This window comes from Haliotis asinina, chromosome 16, assembly GCF_037392515.1.
Source record: "Haliotis asinina isolate JCU_RB_2024 chromosome 16, JCU_Hal_asi_v2, whole genome shotgun sequence".
In the NCBI taxonomy this organism is placed as follows: Eukaryota; Metazoa; Mollusca; class Gastropoda; order Lepetellida; family Haliotidae; genus Haliotis; species Haliotis asinina.
This window is the reverse complement of record NC_090295.1, coordinates 33,164,896-33,179,140: the sequence shown is the minus strand read 5'-3', so window position 1 is coordinate 33,179,140 and position 14,245 is coordinate 33,164,896. Positions and strand designations below refer to the sequence as shown.

The 14,245-nt window shown below is 38.8% G+C and overlaps 1 protein-coding gene across 1 annotated transcript; it reads right to left on the bottom strand.

Moving 5' to 3' along the window:
* Positions 1–660: 660 nt before the first annotated feature.
* On the bottom strand, positions 661–13,763 carry LOC137267738 (retinal guanylyl cyclase 1-like). Its single transcript, XM_067802189.1, has 5 exons — positions 13,307–13,763; positions 6,406–6,517; positions 5,102–5,200; positions 3,304–3,395; positions 661–1,452 (listed from the first exon to the last, which is right to left on the bottom strand). The coding sequence occupies exons 1-5, from the start codon at positions 13,667–13,669 to the stop codon at positions 661–663; spliced, it is 1,458 nt and encodes a 485-aa protein (XP_067658290.1). The 5' UTR covers positions 13,670–13,763.
* Between the last annotated feature and the right edge of the window lie 482 nt (positions 13,764–14,245).

The window sequence follows — 14,245 nt, the reverse complement described above, 5'->3', positions numbered from 1 at the left end:
ACACATAGAGATGTCTGGTGTCACCTGTTCTTCTTCTCATTTTCACTTTGTATTAATATAATTATAGTCTTCGATGTAATGTTCAGCACATATTTCAGAGGTATGAATTGATTTTGGGACAGACATTTTAGTGATTTTCATTATCAGCTTCGATTGAGTGCCAAGACATGCTATCGACAGAGTCATCGGTTCTGACACCCCGATCAATTTGCTTACCTCGTACGGCAAGCACAAGTTGCCTATAACCATTCATCACAATTGTATTGAGTTTTATACAACGCTTGATTGATGACATTTGTCGATTTATATACTTCTTTGCATGACACGACTGCTGGAAATCCATTTTGTCTCTTGTTGCAATTTACTTATTTTCTTTAGTTGCAATATCCGCCGTTGTGTCATATTTATAATCATTATTGTAAATAATAGAGAATTAGTGAGTGTGGTTTTAATCCACTTTTTTGCAATATTCCAGAATGATGTAAACGCCATACATGGTCCTCACGCAGTGCAACCGTGTTGTGTATTGTGAGTAAGAGGTTGTGTTGGACATTTACAATAATCCTTCGAAGATTTAGTCACCGGCATGTTCTCTTGACAAACTGAGATACTTCTGAGGTTCCTGGTCAGCAACTGAAACTGAAATCTCTATATAAGCCATCACCCATCACTTGTTACAGTAATAACAATATCAGATTGCATTTTGTGGGCGTTGCCACGTCCTTTTAAACCATCATGAGAAACAACTACCGCGCTGTCCCTGGCCACCAGTGTACCTTCAGCGTCTACAACATGTCCATTCTCTGTCCCCATGACCTCATTCGGCATTACCGTGACGTCAGTAGCATTCGGCAAGGCTCCGTTGTTTGTGAGAACATCGATAGAGTGATCGAGGGAGTTCTTTGTTGGGGTCTCATAAATTAGACGTCTTCCCGATGACTCAGAACTAACCGCTTTTGAAGTTACTATATCGTCAGTTATTGGCGGAACCACACTGTTTTCACCTACATTTTCAACATCAGAACCCTGTGTTTCTGCTCCGAAGTTGGGTCTAATTTTCTCTGTCCCGAGTGTTGTACCGGATTTGGAGATGTTTTGTTCTGTTTCAAATTTGGAAATATCCGTAACTGTCAAATCCTTTTTCAAGGTGGCACTGTGCACGTCACAAGTATTCTTATCTTCCTTTTCGCTTTCCTTGATGTCATGGAGTTTCCCAGTGGCGACGTCACCAGTCATCTCCACTTTGCCGACCCCTTCAGAGCTACTGTCTACAGTTGCCGTCGATCCTGACTCGCTGAGTATACCAGTACTGAGGGAAAGAGTACCGGAAGTTGTATCCTCCTGCTTTACCTTCCGCTTCCGTTTTGGTATGAACTTGCACACCATGCTGTCATTGGCTTGAGTCATATCCACGCGACCGTCCAGCCAGAATGTTTTCATTTTCCCTTTTCCCTGAAGAAAGAGATGCACAATCTGGTATACTTTGTCTCAACCGAATCACGTTTGCACCCTTTAATTTCGCTCATTGTCGTTATATCTAGAGATATAATTCATACCTTTACGTTGTTGTAGTTTTGCTGCCATTAGTTCTATTTTCTTTCGTTGACGAGGAATGAGACACATACATGTACCATAATGCATCATTTACTCCAAGTTATAGCGGTTTTCACATGGAAGATTTCACTAGATACAAAGATCGTCTTAGCGTCAGAAAACCATTTCACATGACAACGTCATCATGAAGCATCATAGCTCACTTGCTGACGACTTAATACATTTTGAGCTTATTACTTAACGTGAAACAAAACTGCTGTGCCAGTTTTACATCCAACGATTTTCATTTGCAAGAAATTCTATCATTTGCAAAGAACAAACATAGATAGCTGAACATTATCATTATGTTTGAAGATTTTCAATATTGTTTCATTTGCATACAACCTGTATCATCTGTATTTACGGTTTTCACACAAAGTATTGAGAAAATCTGTTTGATAATGGATAATAGATTTACAAATAAATGTACTATGTATTTAGGCACTCAGAACAGGAGACAACTCGTGTAGGTCTAAGAATGAACGTCACTACATTAAGAGTTATCTCTCTTGGTGTAGCAGACAGCTTCATTTGTAGACAAGGGAGATTTGACAGCGACAGCAGAGGAGAAAACAAAACTGGCTCTAGGTGGTTTTAAAAGGGATGGGGCTAATGTAGAACTGATACCTAATACACATAACATTCCTACAGTATACAGAACTTTGAGGAATATTCATTTTAGGAGTTGAGATTGAGCACAAGGCTGGTGCAGGCAGGCGAAAGAAATTCAGTGCTACGGTTCGCCGGCGACTTGGTCAGATTGTGTGTTGGGTAAAAGGAAAACCGTTGATAATATCAGAGATGATTAATAAAGGTAAATCTACGGTATATAATGAAACCCTCGGACAAAAATTACAAATTAAAGACTTCACTGGATGAACGAGTGCGGAATTCCCTCGCCACGGATGAAACAAAGACTTTTAAGCTGGTGTATGGTTCACAATTATGATTTGGGACAATGGTTTCTGATGAAAGTTCTGTATGTGTTTTCCGAAGTATGTGATTATTTAAATACCGTGATAACTATATCTACCAAAGCTCATTGCATAACCCGCAATTTCACATGTGGGGTGTGATTTGATCACGTGGAGTGACGTCGTTGTGTATTTTCACTTGAAACTTGACGAAGGAACACGACATGTTATATGATCACCCCCTTCCAGCATGATAACGACCCAAAACACAGCGTAGTCTACATACAGTGGTTGTGGTATGAAAATGTTCACTTTTCAGACTTGCCCAACAACAGCCAAGATCTGTACTGTGATCCTATGGAGAATGTCTGGCGAGTGATGAGAGAGAGAATAAACCAAATGGATTTAGAAATATTGAAGATAAAACAGAAGTGGTCGAATATTGGGGTACGCTGTCACACGATTTCCTACAAATTTGAATCGGTTGTGCATCTAGGCGCATTCAGTCGTGTGTTGCAGGACACGGCGGTCTCACCGAAAAGACTCTTAGACTGTACCAAAATCATATCGCAACATAATCATTCAAGTAAACCTTCTAACCTTTATACACACATGTTAGATATTTGCCGAAACCAATTTCTCAATAATGTCTGGGAATACTATACCTTTACTTGAATAGGCGTACTTTAATTCTGCCCAGGAAAAGTTCTGTCAGCACACTATCAATCCGTCGTTATGTTAAACACGTCTCAAACCCCTCATGCGAATTAAACCCGTAAGGAGGACTAAAACTAACCTTAATGTCGATCTCTCCTCTTTCGGATATCAGATAGTTGTCGGTTTTCACAAGCCGATCTCGTGTTGCCTGGCTGATATGGATTTTGAGGGCTGAAACGAAGACGGTAATGAACACAAATACTTCACATGACGAACATCATGCAGGGAACACATTATGCAATCATACTCCTTTGTATCTTAACGTATACGTAAACTTTACCGGATATCCCTGCCAAAGATGGTATTCGTACATATATTGTCACTCAATCATGTGACTCCTTTTGTCGTATACTTTTGCTAGTGTTACATATCACATTTATTTATTTATTTATTTATTTATTTGTAATAAATAAAGTAAAAGTGCAAATCTCTGCATATATTACTCAGAAATATATTATTGTCAAATGTGGTGTTAAAGACTCGATATTATTATGCTCGGAGGCCCCGTTCAGTTTGAGATCAATGATAATGATAATTTGATCATCACAGTGTGCATGCGCTCGTCTTTGTCATCTCACATTACATCCAAACCAGTGTATTGTGGTGAACATAAAGTAGAGCTCTGGACAAATTGTCTGCTTAACTTGAACAGAAAAGCGTATATAAATGGCCATCTGTTTGATTTCAATACAGTACTCGATTCTACAACAAATTACACTTCATACAAAATCACTGACACTGAACACTGAAAGACACGTAGTATCATAGTCTGAACGTCTACACAAATCACAATCAATATTGCCTGCATCGTAAAATGCTGAATCAGTATTGGATGTGACCACCACAAGCTTCAATATGATACAGGTCGACCCTTTGATGACGACATCTGTGGTTCTTATGTCACAACATGCTAACCACAGCAAAACAACGATGTTAGCGTCACTTGTCAGTCTTCGCGTTGGTTGACACTGCCATGTAGGTGAATAAATGGCAGGACAGCTGGTCGCAAACCTTCCATCATGTATCTTCGAGCATGATGTCACGAATAATCACAAGTCTCATTGTGAAATCCCTCCCAACACCACTAGTCCCAAAAGACCGAACTTGTTGAACGGAATTCTTTAACCTACCCGTCTGTAAACGTCAAACTCGCCTGGCTCATGTCAATCAACGACGTCGGTTTGAAGACTGTGATGCATTCCGCGGTAGGGTAGACGTGTTAGGCTGTTGGCGGTCTATAGCTTGTCTTTATATTGCATCGTCTTCTATAGTTCAATTGTTTTAGATTTAATTACTAGTTTTAAATATCTGTCTGTGATAGTCTGGTTGTTTTGCTGTCCTTCGTTGACAGATTGTTTTACCATTCTCTATTATGTATGATATTAATGGTTCTCGTCACGATATGGCGGAAATATTGCCGGTGTGACGTTAAACTTTAATTCACTCACTCACGTTTTGGGTTTCTGCGACGATTAGGGGATTCCTTAACTTGTTTCGCCGAACGAATGACATGACTCATTATGGTTGTATCAGTTAATTTTTTATAGTTTCCTTTCAGCAGTACTATATTCCTTGCATTGGATCTCCAGCCAAGGTCTGTCGTTGCTAAATTAATAAACGCACTGACATTACTGCCGTTGCATTGTATGCTGCCAAAGTACGTCCTTAGAGACCCACTGAATTTGGGTACTTTCGACCTATTGTGGGCTGTAAATGAACGTTCTTTGTTAAAATTTGTATTGATTGCAAACCTAGTATTTATATAAAGTAGTGGTAATTGCATTAGAATATTTTGGACTTTGCGGTGAATTCTTTTGCATAAAGATGTTTTGGTCTACTTTATGTCAGTTTGAAAACAGACATGAGACACTACTCACGTAGTCCATTCGACTCCATCCTTGACGCCGTGTTTACTGTATCTCCAAAGAGACAGTATCGTGGCATCTTGATCCCCACCACACCCGCAACACAGGAACCTGAACATAACGGTAACAATAATGATGCTGATTATCACGAAGGTTCATATCAAGAATCAATAATACCTGTGCCCTTGATCATTCTCCTGTTCTTATATGTCTTCCTGGAAATATATTCATCAATGAGAATGGTTTTCACCTTTTTATGACATTAGGACAGAATGTCACATTTCGTGTTTTGTTTGATGCTTCTTGGTGAAGACAAATATCTTAAAATAACCACTATTGTTGTAAACTAATGTAATTTTGTTGATGGATGGTCACTTAAGCGGGGTCATATCAAATCGGCATAGTTTTTTTATTAGCAAATGCTTACAACGCACTTTGAACGACCAATACACTAACTAAACGCATTGATGCAAGGCGAGAGCAACTCCTTCGGAGTCACTAGCTTGAATGAAGGTAGTTGGCCTGAAAAGTAAAACAGAGGGTGTTCCCTTTGTGGCGGAGGATCAGACACTTCCCTCTCGTAAGTGTCAATGTGTGATTAGGCATGTAAATGTAAATATGAAAATTGTAGATTATGTGATGAATTTTACGAGACTATCATCATTTTATTGGCGGATACGAACGTCTGCACATAGATCGTTATCGAAACTAACATCCTAGAGAGGCTTCTTTCTTTTGTTACAGTGATCTCTATGCTGAGTTTTGACTCTGTAAGTGGTGGACCCAGGCTAAGTGGAGGGCATCGTGGAAAATGTTATTTGTAACATTCCTTTTAATGCTTAACCTGGTCGTTATTACCTAAACTAATCCAATTATTTACATCCTTGAAATATCTTTCCCTTTTGACACTGATTTGATCGACACGATTCACGAAAAACATGCACATATTCCAAATGATCCCGTTTTTCTTCAAGACTCGGGACTGGTTTACGGGTTTGCTGTCAGGAAAACACCCATGGCACTCTAGGTTGGGCACTCTTTACTGATCCCCTAATAATGGTTCGACTAGAAAGCACTCTCTTGGAGGCTATCTCAATTCGACGGAAACGCTCTACTTCAAGAACATTTGTACTTCCCAACTTTCGGAACAAATCGATTACTTCCAGATACACGAACTATAACTGTATATTGGCACGAACGAAATAGAAATACCTGTCACGACTTGATGATTTCACTCCAAAGACACCTGCAGTAAAAGTGGAAGAGTACAGTACTCCCATTGGATGCCATACTCGCGCTCACATTCAACTACGTACCACTGTGCATTCCGATCCTGAGCTTCAGTCCTTCCTTTGGGTAGCTGGGGATCTTCACTTGGTTTACTGACGAAAGAAGATCAATAGACATCGTGGCGATTTCTTCAGCATGCTGAAAAAGAATTTGAATGTCTACTGAAATGGGAAATTGTACCTGGTGACCAACCACAAGAATCTTTTAGGGATAGGGGCAGGGTGTCAGTGGATGGCTGTTTCTCTTCTTCAATGACAAAAACAATATGGATATTTAGACATATTCATTTGAACTGTTCGACTGCACTATTGATTAGCATAAACATACATATTTTAAGTATTCTCTCTATCTATCAATAGCTAAAATTTACTTTCTCCCACCCACTCCCACATTCACTAACTCTGTTAATACGCTGTCATTGGATCCAGAACAATATCTTCTAGATTACCTGATTTTTAGATTATCTCTATTTTTACTGCAGAAGCTAACCCAATATTGATGGCGTTTAAATATATTCAAAGGGCCCTAAACAAAAACAATATATAATCTATTCCGACTCTCTTTCTTGCCTTCGGGCGATTAAAAATCTTTCTTGTAAACATCCACTTTTAAATGAAATTATTGAATTGTATAATGATCTTGCTACTGGTCAATACGACATCGTCCTCAACCGATTACAATGCTACCATTACCTCTTACATCCGTGATCTGAAGAGGTGGGACACTCAAGTAGGTATCAACAAATTACATGAAATAAAACCCTCATTGGTTACACCTACTTGGGTTGTCAGTCCAGGTTTGAAGAGGTCATCATGCGACGATGTCGTAATGGCCATACAAGATATACGCATGAATATTTGCTTAAAGATGAAGATCCTTCGTTTTGTATTCCCTGTGATGAAAGAATTACAGTCAAGCATGTTTTGCTTGACTGTGTTGAATATTCCATCACAACTATTTCAAATCACGAACTATGAAGGATCTTTTAAGTAATGTTTGTTATCATTTAATCATTGCGCATTTAAAAGAATTAGATCTCATACCCGACTTATAAATATATATATACATTCTAGGACTGGACGTTGAATTAGCAGATAACATTGTTAGTGGCTGTATCCTCAAAGGGGGTTGACGTAAAATCATTGTCCTCCCGAGAGGGTACGTAAGTCCCAAAACAGTTGAAATCAGATTTAATCTTACACGTTTTTAGCTGTAGAATATGTGTCATTTTAATTTGTGGATAATCTTGCATACAGTCGCCAGCAGCTGAGGGGATGGTGTAAATCCAGCTAGGGGCCATGCAGGTAGCAGAGGTACTGTAAGTCCCCATGGTCCCTAGTATGGTGATCTACCCTCTGTTTTGGGCGATCTATGTCCTCTTTTCATATTGTATTGTCAAAATGGTGATACTATTATTTTTTTAAGTTTCCACGCTAGTTTTAATACTAACTGTGATAGTCTAGTGGTGTTATTGTCCTTCGTCGACAGGTTCTTCATAATATGCATCTGTATAAGCCTTTTTATGTGACGTTAGATATTCACTCACTCACTCACTCACTGTTAATACGTGTGTCATGTTTGTTGCATTGCTGTGGATGTTTTATATCGCAATCCACATGACTCATAGAGTGTAAGCAAACTAAAACCTCACGACGTTTTACCGATTTACTTGTCCTCTCCATTGAGGATAACCTCAACGATCGGACCATAGCAACGGCAATTGTTTATCATAAGATGAGGCGTCTTGTCTAAATACATAGGGAATGCTTTGGGTAAATAGTGTAAGCCTTGAATAATATTATTGATAGCTAAACTTCATTATTCATTAAAATCATGTGTATGTGATTACGTTATTGATGAAAATCTTATCACGTGCACAAAAAACTGTACAAAGAAAAAAGATGGTCTTGACGTAATAGTAAATCCTCAATGACCACACCCTGTCCTGTCGACATCATGTATCTAATTACGTAATTATGGATAAAATCCAATCATTTCGCGTAATGATTCTGCTCAGGGTCGTTGAAATAATGAAAAATTGTATGTCAAACATGCATTTTGATCCTTCGCAAACATCTGAGCAGGACACCCAGCAACACAACATCCTTTAACATGTCCACAATAAAACGGAATATTTATCCGTTGTGTGGTTACGTGATGTTTATGCGAGTCATTCTCACTTCTCTCAGATGAGTAGAGCAGTGCCGATATATGACAGTAGGGAAATGAGATAAAAATGTGGAAGAATAAAGCAAGCAGAATAAAGCTTCAGAGCAAATATTAAAGTTATTGACCATTGCGCGAATCCAGCACGCATGTAACTCTAAATCTTGATCACTTTGTAAATCGATGACATTTCCAGCATCCTTGAATAGATCGATTTTTTCCACATATTGTACTATTTCCACGTTCAGTAGATCCTATATGTTTAGTACCTAATGGGGGACGGTGGGGTAGCCTAGTGGTCAAAGCATTCGCTCGTCGCCTCGAAGATCCGGGTCCGATTCCCCTCATGGTTTAAACGTGTGAGGCCCTCTCCATTTGTCCCCTGTCATGTCGATATTGCTGAAATATTGCTGAAATACTGCTGAATGTGGAGTAAAACCATAGTCACTCCTTTAAGGACGGACATAAACTTTCGAGTGTTCGTATTCTAGAAAGACAACCGAACGAGAACACTGTTAACAGTAATTTGGCAAAGTACATCATGACAGTGCCACCATTTAAATCACCATGAGGCATCCCACAAAAATACTTTTCATAACTTCAAATACACAATCGGACGCTTTACTGGCTACACTTCAAACGATATCTATTTATATGATTTATGAACTTGCTGAAACTTTTAGCCAAAATACATATATAGTTATTTACGAGATGCACTTTTGAAAAACTAGAAACCTTTAGTTCGATTTCATTGTAGATTTATAGAGCTCTTTTACAAGAAACCAAATAAACTTTCCAGTCGAAGGATACTCCGAACAAAGCGAATCTTCTATTATTCGGTTGTCTTATTTTCAACCTATCTTCTGTAATGCAGAATCACAGATCATGACTTCGTAGGTAACACGTTATCCGAGATCATGACTTCATAGGTAACACGTTATCCGAGATCATGACTTCATAGGTAACACGTTATCCGAGATCATGACTTCATAGGTAACACGTTATCCGAGATCATGACTTCGCAACACATTATCCGAAATAAATGAGTGATAATACTATTATTATCGATTATACTATACTATTATCGGCCTTCCCTATTACATCATACAGGACATTTCTGGCAACCCTCGACCTTGCACTGAATGCTATGTAAGACATTACGCTGCAGTCAATTGTTGACCGTCTAGGACGTTCACCATTAATGATGCAAACATGACTATATACGTATGTGATTTGTATGTAGAGAACGGATATAACCGTGGCAACAGCGACCCTTTGTCACATCAATAAGTATACGCAGAATACGCAAAGAATACCAAGTGTATGTCGTCAACTAAACGTTCAATGCCTACACGTACGATCGATCACCATATGGGACGAGGCACACGTTTAATACTGATGTGAACTTAGTAAACAAGGCGTTTCTAAAAGGCGAGCTGCAGAGAAATCTTAACATTGTCCGAACTTGGGAAAAACTAATATTCGCGAGTTTCCGGTTCGCAAGTGCCCATCAATGCTGCACAATGGGGAGAGAAAAAATGGAATATTTTCAAAATGGTTAATTATATGTTTGACTTCACTGCTTCTATAGCGAATGTATGTATCTTTTCATTCCGATAATTTGTTTTCAGTCGACCGTGACAGCGATGTAAGTGGGGTTATAGTCTCCTATCTAATATTTACCACAGTTCAAAGGATGTGGCACTGGAATACATGGTGGCCTCATGACGATTTCCATGATCTGTACATATTACCATACAAAATGTCAAAGCACGATTATCCACCGACGTTAATTATCCACCGAAGCAGATCTCTTTGTAGTAAAGAGACAAACATCTGCGAACATATTATGAAAACATTCACTACTGTGATGACACCAGGTGTCCGAAAAAGGCTTATAGGCTCCCGCTAGCGCCAAAAAGCACATACCAAAGTGCATCAGTTCGGTGTTTATTCTAATATTCTGTACATAACAAACCTTTACAATCATAGTTTGTTACGATGAATGAAGTCGACATCTGTTTACTGGTGCAGCCATTGTTTCATTGTTTTCCACGTTGCAGTTCGCTAACAAAGTAAAGGACCATTATAGGATTAGGTTGTATACTACACAAGGCATTAAAGGAGGATGCTTGTAATGTTCGATAATGACCTGTGGGAGACCTGAAACAAGCACCTATCTAACCCTACCAGCAGATATGGACTATTAAAAAGATAATAATGCGCACGAAAAAATATACAGACTGTATAAGGCTATAGACCTAACGACCTTGTGACTCGGTTCACTTCGTTCCGTGTCCTTTCATATTGCCATGTCACAAATAGTACACAATGTTATGTGACCAAACGAGATAACGTGAAACCTATTCACCAAAATGTAAATCAATGGGGAACATGCGCTCCTATGAAAGCAACATATACTCACTTTCTAAAACCTAACTATACATGTAGGCATACAATGAATTTAAAGTAAAAGAAATACAAGTTTTAGTCTGATTTCAAGTTTTCATGAAGGTAGTCTATCTGCAGTATCTATCAGTAATGAATTAAATATTAATTGCAATAATTTGATAAACAGCAAACGTTCAAACAACTGGATACTATATTATACCACTCCAATATTCGGTAAAGGTTTTACTGTATCATTTTCAAATTTCTAGGTCCATTGTGTTTATCAGGTGTTTTTCAACGAGGGTTTTCGCTGACTACATACAAATATTTGGTTAAAACGGTCATGATTCCTAAGTAGGTTCTGAGTGACCGTTGTTAACATGTGTAATGACTCATACACGTACTTCTGTTTCATTTCATAAGCACTTCATACACGTGTGGAAATCATCCAATTTCAGCGTATGCGAAAAATGAAACAGATTTAATGAATCTGAGAAAGGAAGAAAATCAATGCCCAATTTCGAGCTAGCGTCGAGTCAACTCTACGCTTCTTGCATCGTGGAGGCAAAATCACAATATGCCATTTGAAGTTGTTTATACATAAGTTCTTTAAAAGGAATATATTATGATGGCACCCATGTTACTATCTATAGTACTCATCTTGAAGTTTCCTTGAAGACAACAATATTTACCCAAGTACTTTACCCAGGCACCAATAAAATATTCAGATCAGACTAATCTTTAAGTATATTTGAATCAACACGGTCACATTATATGGAAAACGGAAACGAATGATTATACTAACGTGATTAGCTGTAATTTCTATAAATATTTGCATGTGTTGTGTGGTATATTATGAACATGATTGCCTCAGTTTGATGTGATGGAAGGTGGGTCATCGAACTGCCAACGTGACAACGACATACTTCTGGGAAAGGATCAATGACATTCACAAGTGTATTGTCAGGTATAATTGTTTTCCTCCCTCAAAAATCTAATCATGAAATATGAATCTTATGGAAACAAGCATGAGGTTGAACGTCAAGCATCAAATGCAATCATGAACGTTTGCACCTGTAAATCTTAAGTCGACCGCACACCCCATAATTCAAGTGCTGTATTGTACTCTGCGTCATGTTTATGTCAATCTGAGATCTGATGATAGATTTGTTTATAAGCTAGTGGTTGTGTCACTATCACTCAGTGATACCCATGCCAGGGCACGGAAGGGCCAAGGTATTATAGGGGAGGCATGCTGACATCCTTTGTAGAATACCATGACCATGACTAAGAAAGTAGCTTTACCACACAGAAATTGGGAGTGACAGCTTCTAATCGCGATCACATCGATTGAACTTGGACAGGTGCTACAAGAAGAGGATGACAGACGCGACATTTGTGATCTCAAACGCCGCATGCTTAGTCGCTTGAATCAATCTGTCCTACTTAATGGTTGGCGGGGATAACATATACAAGCATACTTTACTGTTGGTTCTAATGTGATTCCGATTTCATTTTTGTTTTCGTACAAGTCTCACTAGAAAGTAATAAGTCATCCCTGCGTGAACAAGAGCGTTGATTGAGATATGTTTGGGGGTACTAGCATGTCCAGTCAACCTGAACCTAAGGTCTAGCTCAAGTCAATATAGTCCCAAGGACCGGAAGCGGTGCTTGGAACATTGGATTGTTGCCATTACTGTTTCCACAAGGAAAACGTTTAGGGGTCTGTGAGTAAAACGTGTTTTGTATTGAAATGTGAGGTAAGGGGAACACAAGTTGCCATGAATATGGGTAATCGAAGAATTCTATGTATGGGCAAAGTTATGAGGTGGGCTATGAGCCAGGGTGTTCATAGATAATGCGCATGAATATGAATGAAGTCATTTCCAGAATATAAGGAATTGTAAACAGATAGAGATGCATTCAGTAAGAACTAAAGTATACTTTGAAAACCAAACATACATTAGTTCTTAAACTAAATTCAAGCATGAAAAGATTTGGCCTGTCAAAAAGAGCTTCCAGGGAAAACAGCTACGAGAGTCGACATCTTCTCAGACGTTAAGAAGTTACAAAATGCTTATGTTTTGGAGAGGAATCATCTTTTAAAAACTTTTATATCCAACGACACAAGCACACACGCGTGTACAGTATAATTTAACCAATTTAGGTTAATCGAGTGAAATTATTCAACTTCTGATGAAAACACAAACAGAAAATGTGTACATGTGAATTTTCGGTTGGCTCTGACTGATTTACCTGTGATTCAACAACTGGCTGGTGTATGCACATAATAAGGTTCTCATGTTCTCATACTCACCCTCCCAGTTCCACACAACAACATAATACGGAATTAATATCTTTCCAATATACCTTCTCTCCATTTTTGACAGGCAGTCCACTGGCCACCATGTACGCATCTCCAATTGTCTCGACTTTGTACACGTCATATGTGTCGATACGGGAATCAAACAGGGAATACAGATTGTTCAGCATCTCAACAACCTGCATCGGAGTACATCGAGCAGAGATAGTGGTAAACCCAACTATATCTGAGAAAAATATTGTGGACGAGTCGAACCATTCAGCAGTGACACTTTCGTTGTTTCTCAACTTATTGGCCACAGAAATAGGTAACATTTGATACAACAGATTCTCTGTCATCTTTTTCTCCTCGTCAAGTTCACTGGTTTTCTGCTCTAAGCTTTTGGAATATGCATAGATCCAGTCCGCCATTTTCTTTACCCTAAATGATATTCCAACAGCCATACCAAAGGCTACCGCGCATGCACTACACCACAATATAAACCGTCTTGTCAATGAACCGAGCTCCGTAGACTGCGAGGAAAGTATATATTCTTCTAAATTATGTCTTGCTGTGAGTATGTGTAACGCAGCCTCTTTTCGGACGTCATACATCTCAATAGATGTCACATTACTCTTGGAGCAGTTATGTTCAGAGTTACCGATCAAACTGATCAGGGTAGCATTAAATGTTTCCTTTACCCCTTTAACCAGCTCTGTGTGAGTGTCCAGTGAAGATAAAACTGCATACCTGACTGTTGTAATCTGTGAACCTGTTATAGCATTGTTGCGAAAATTCAAACAAGACGCCAATTCTTTATTGACAGCATTAAACATTGTTAGTAATGTCTGATATCTAGCAGGAATTGTCCATGGAAGAAAGTTGGCGTCTGAGAAGCAGGGCATGTAGGAAGCAGTTCCGTCTGCGTATACCTGGTGAAACACATCAGTGCTTCTAGTTGTGTAATTGTTTTCATTATACAAGGCGAACATTGTTCTACACTGTGA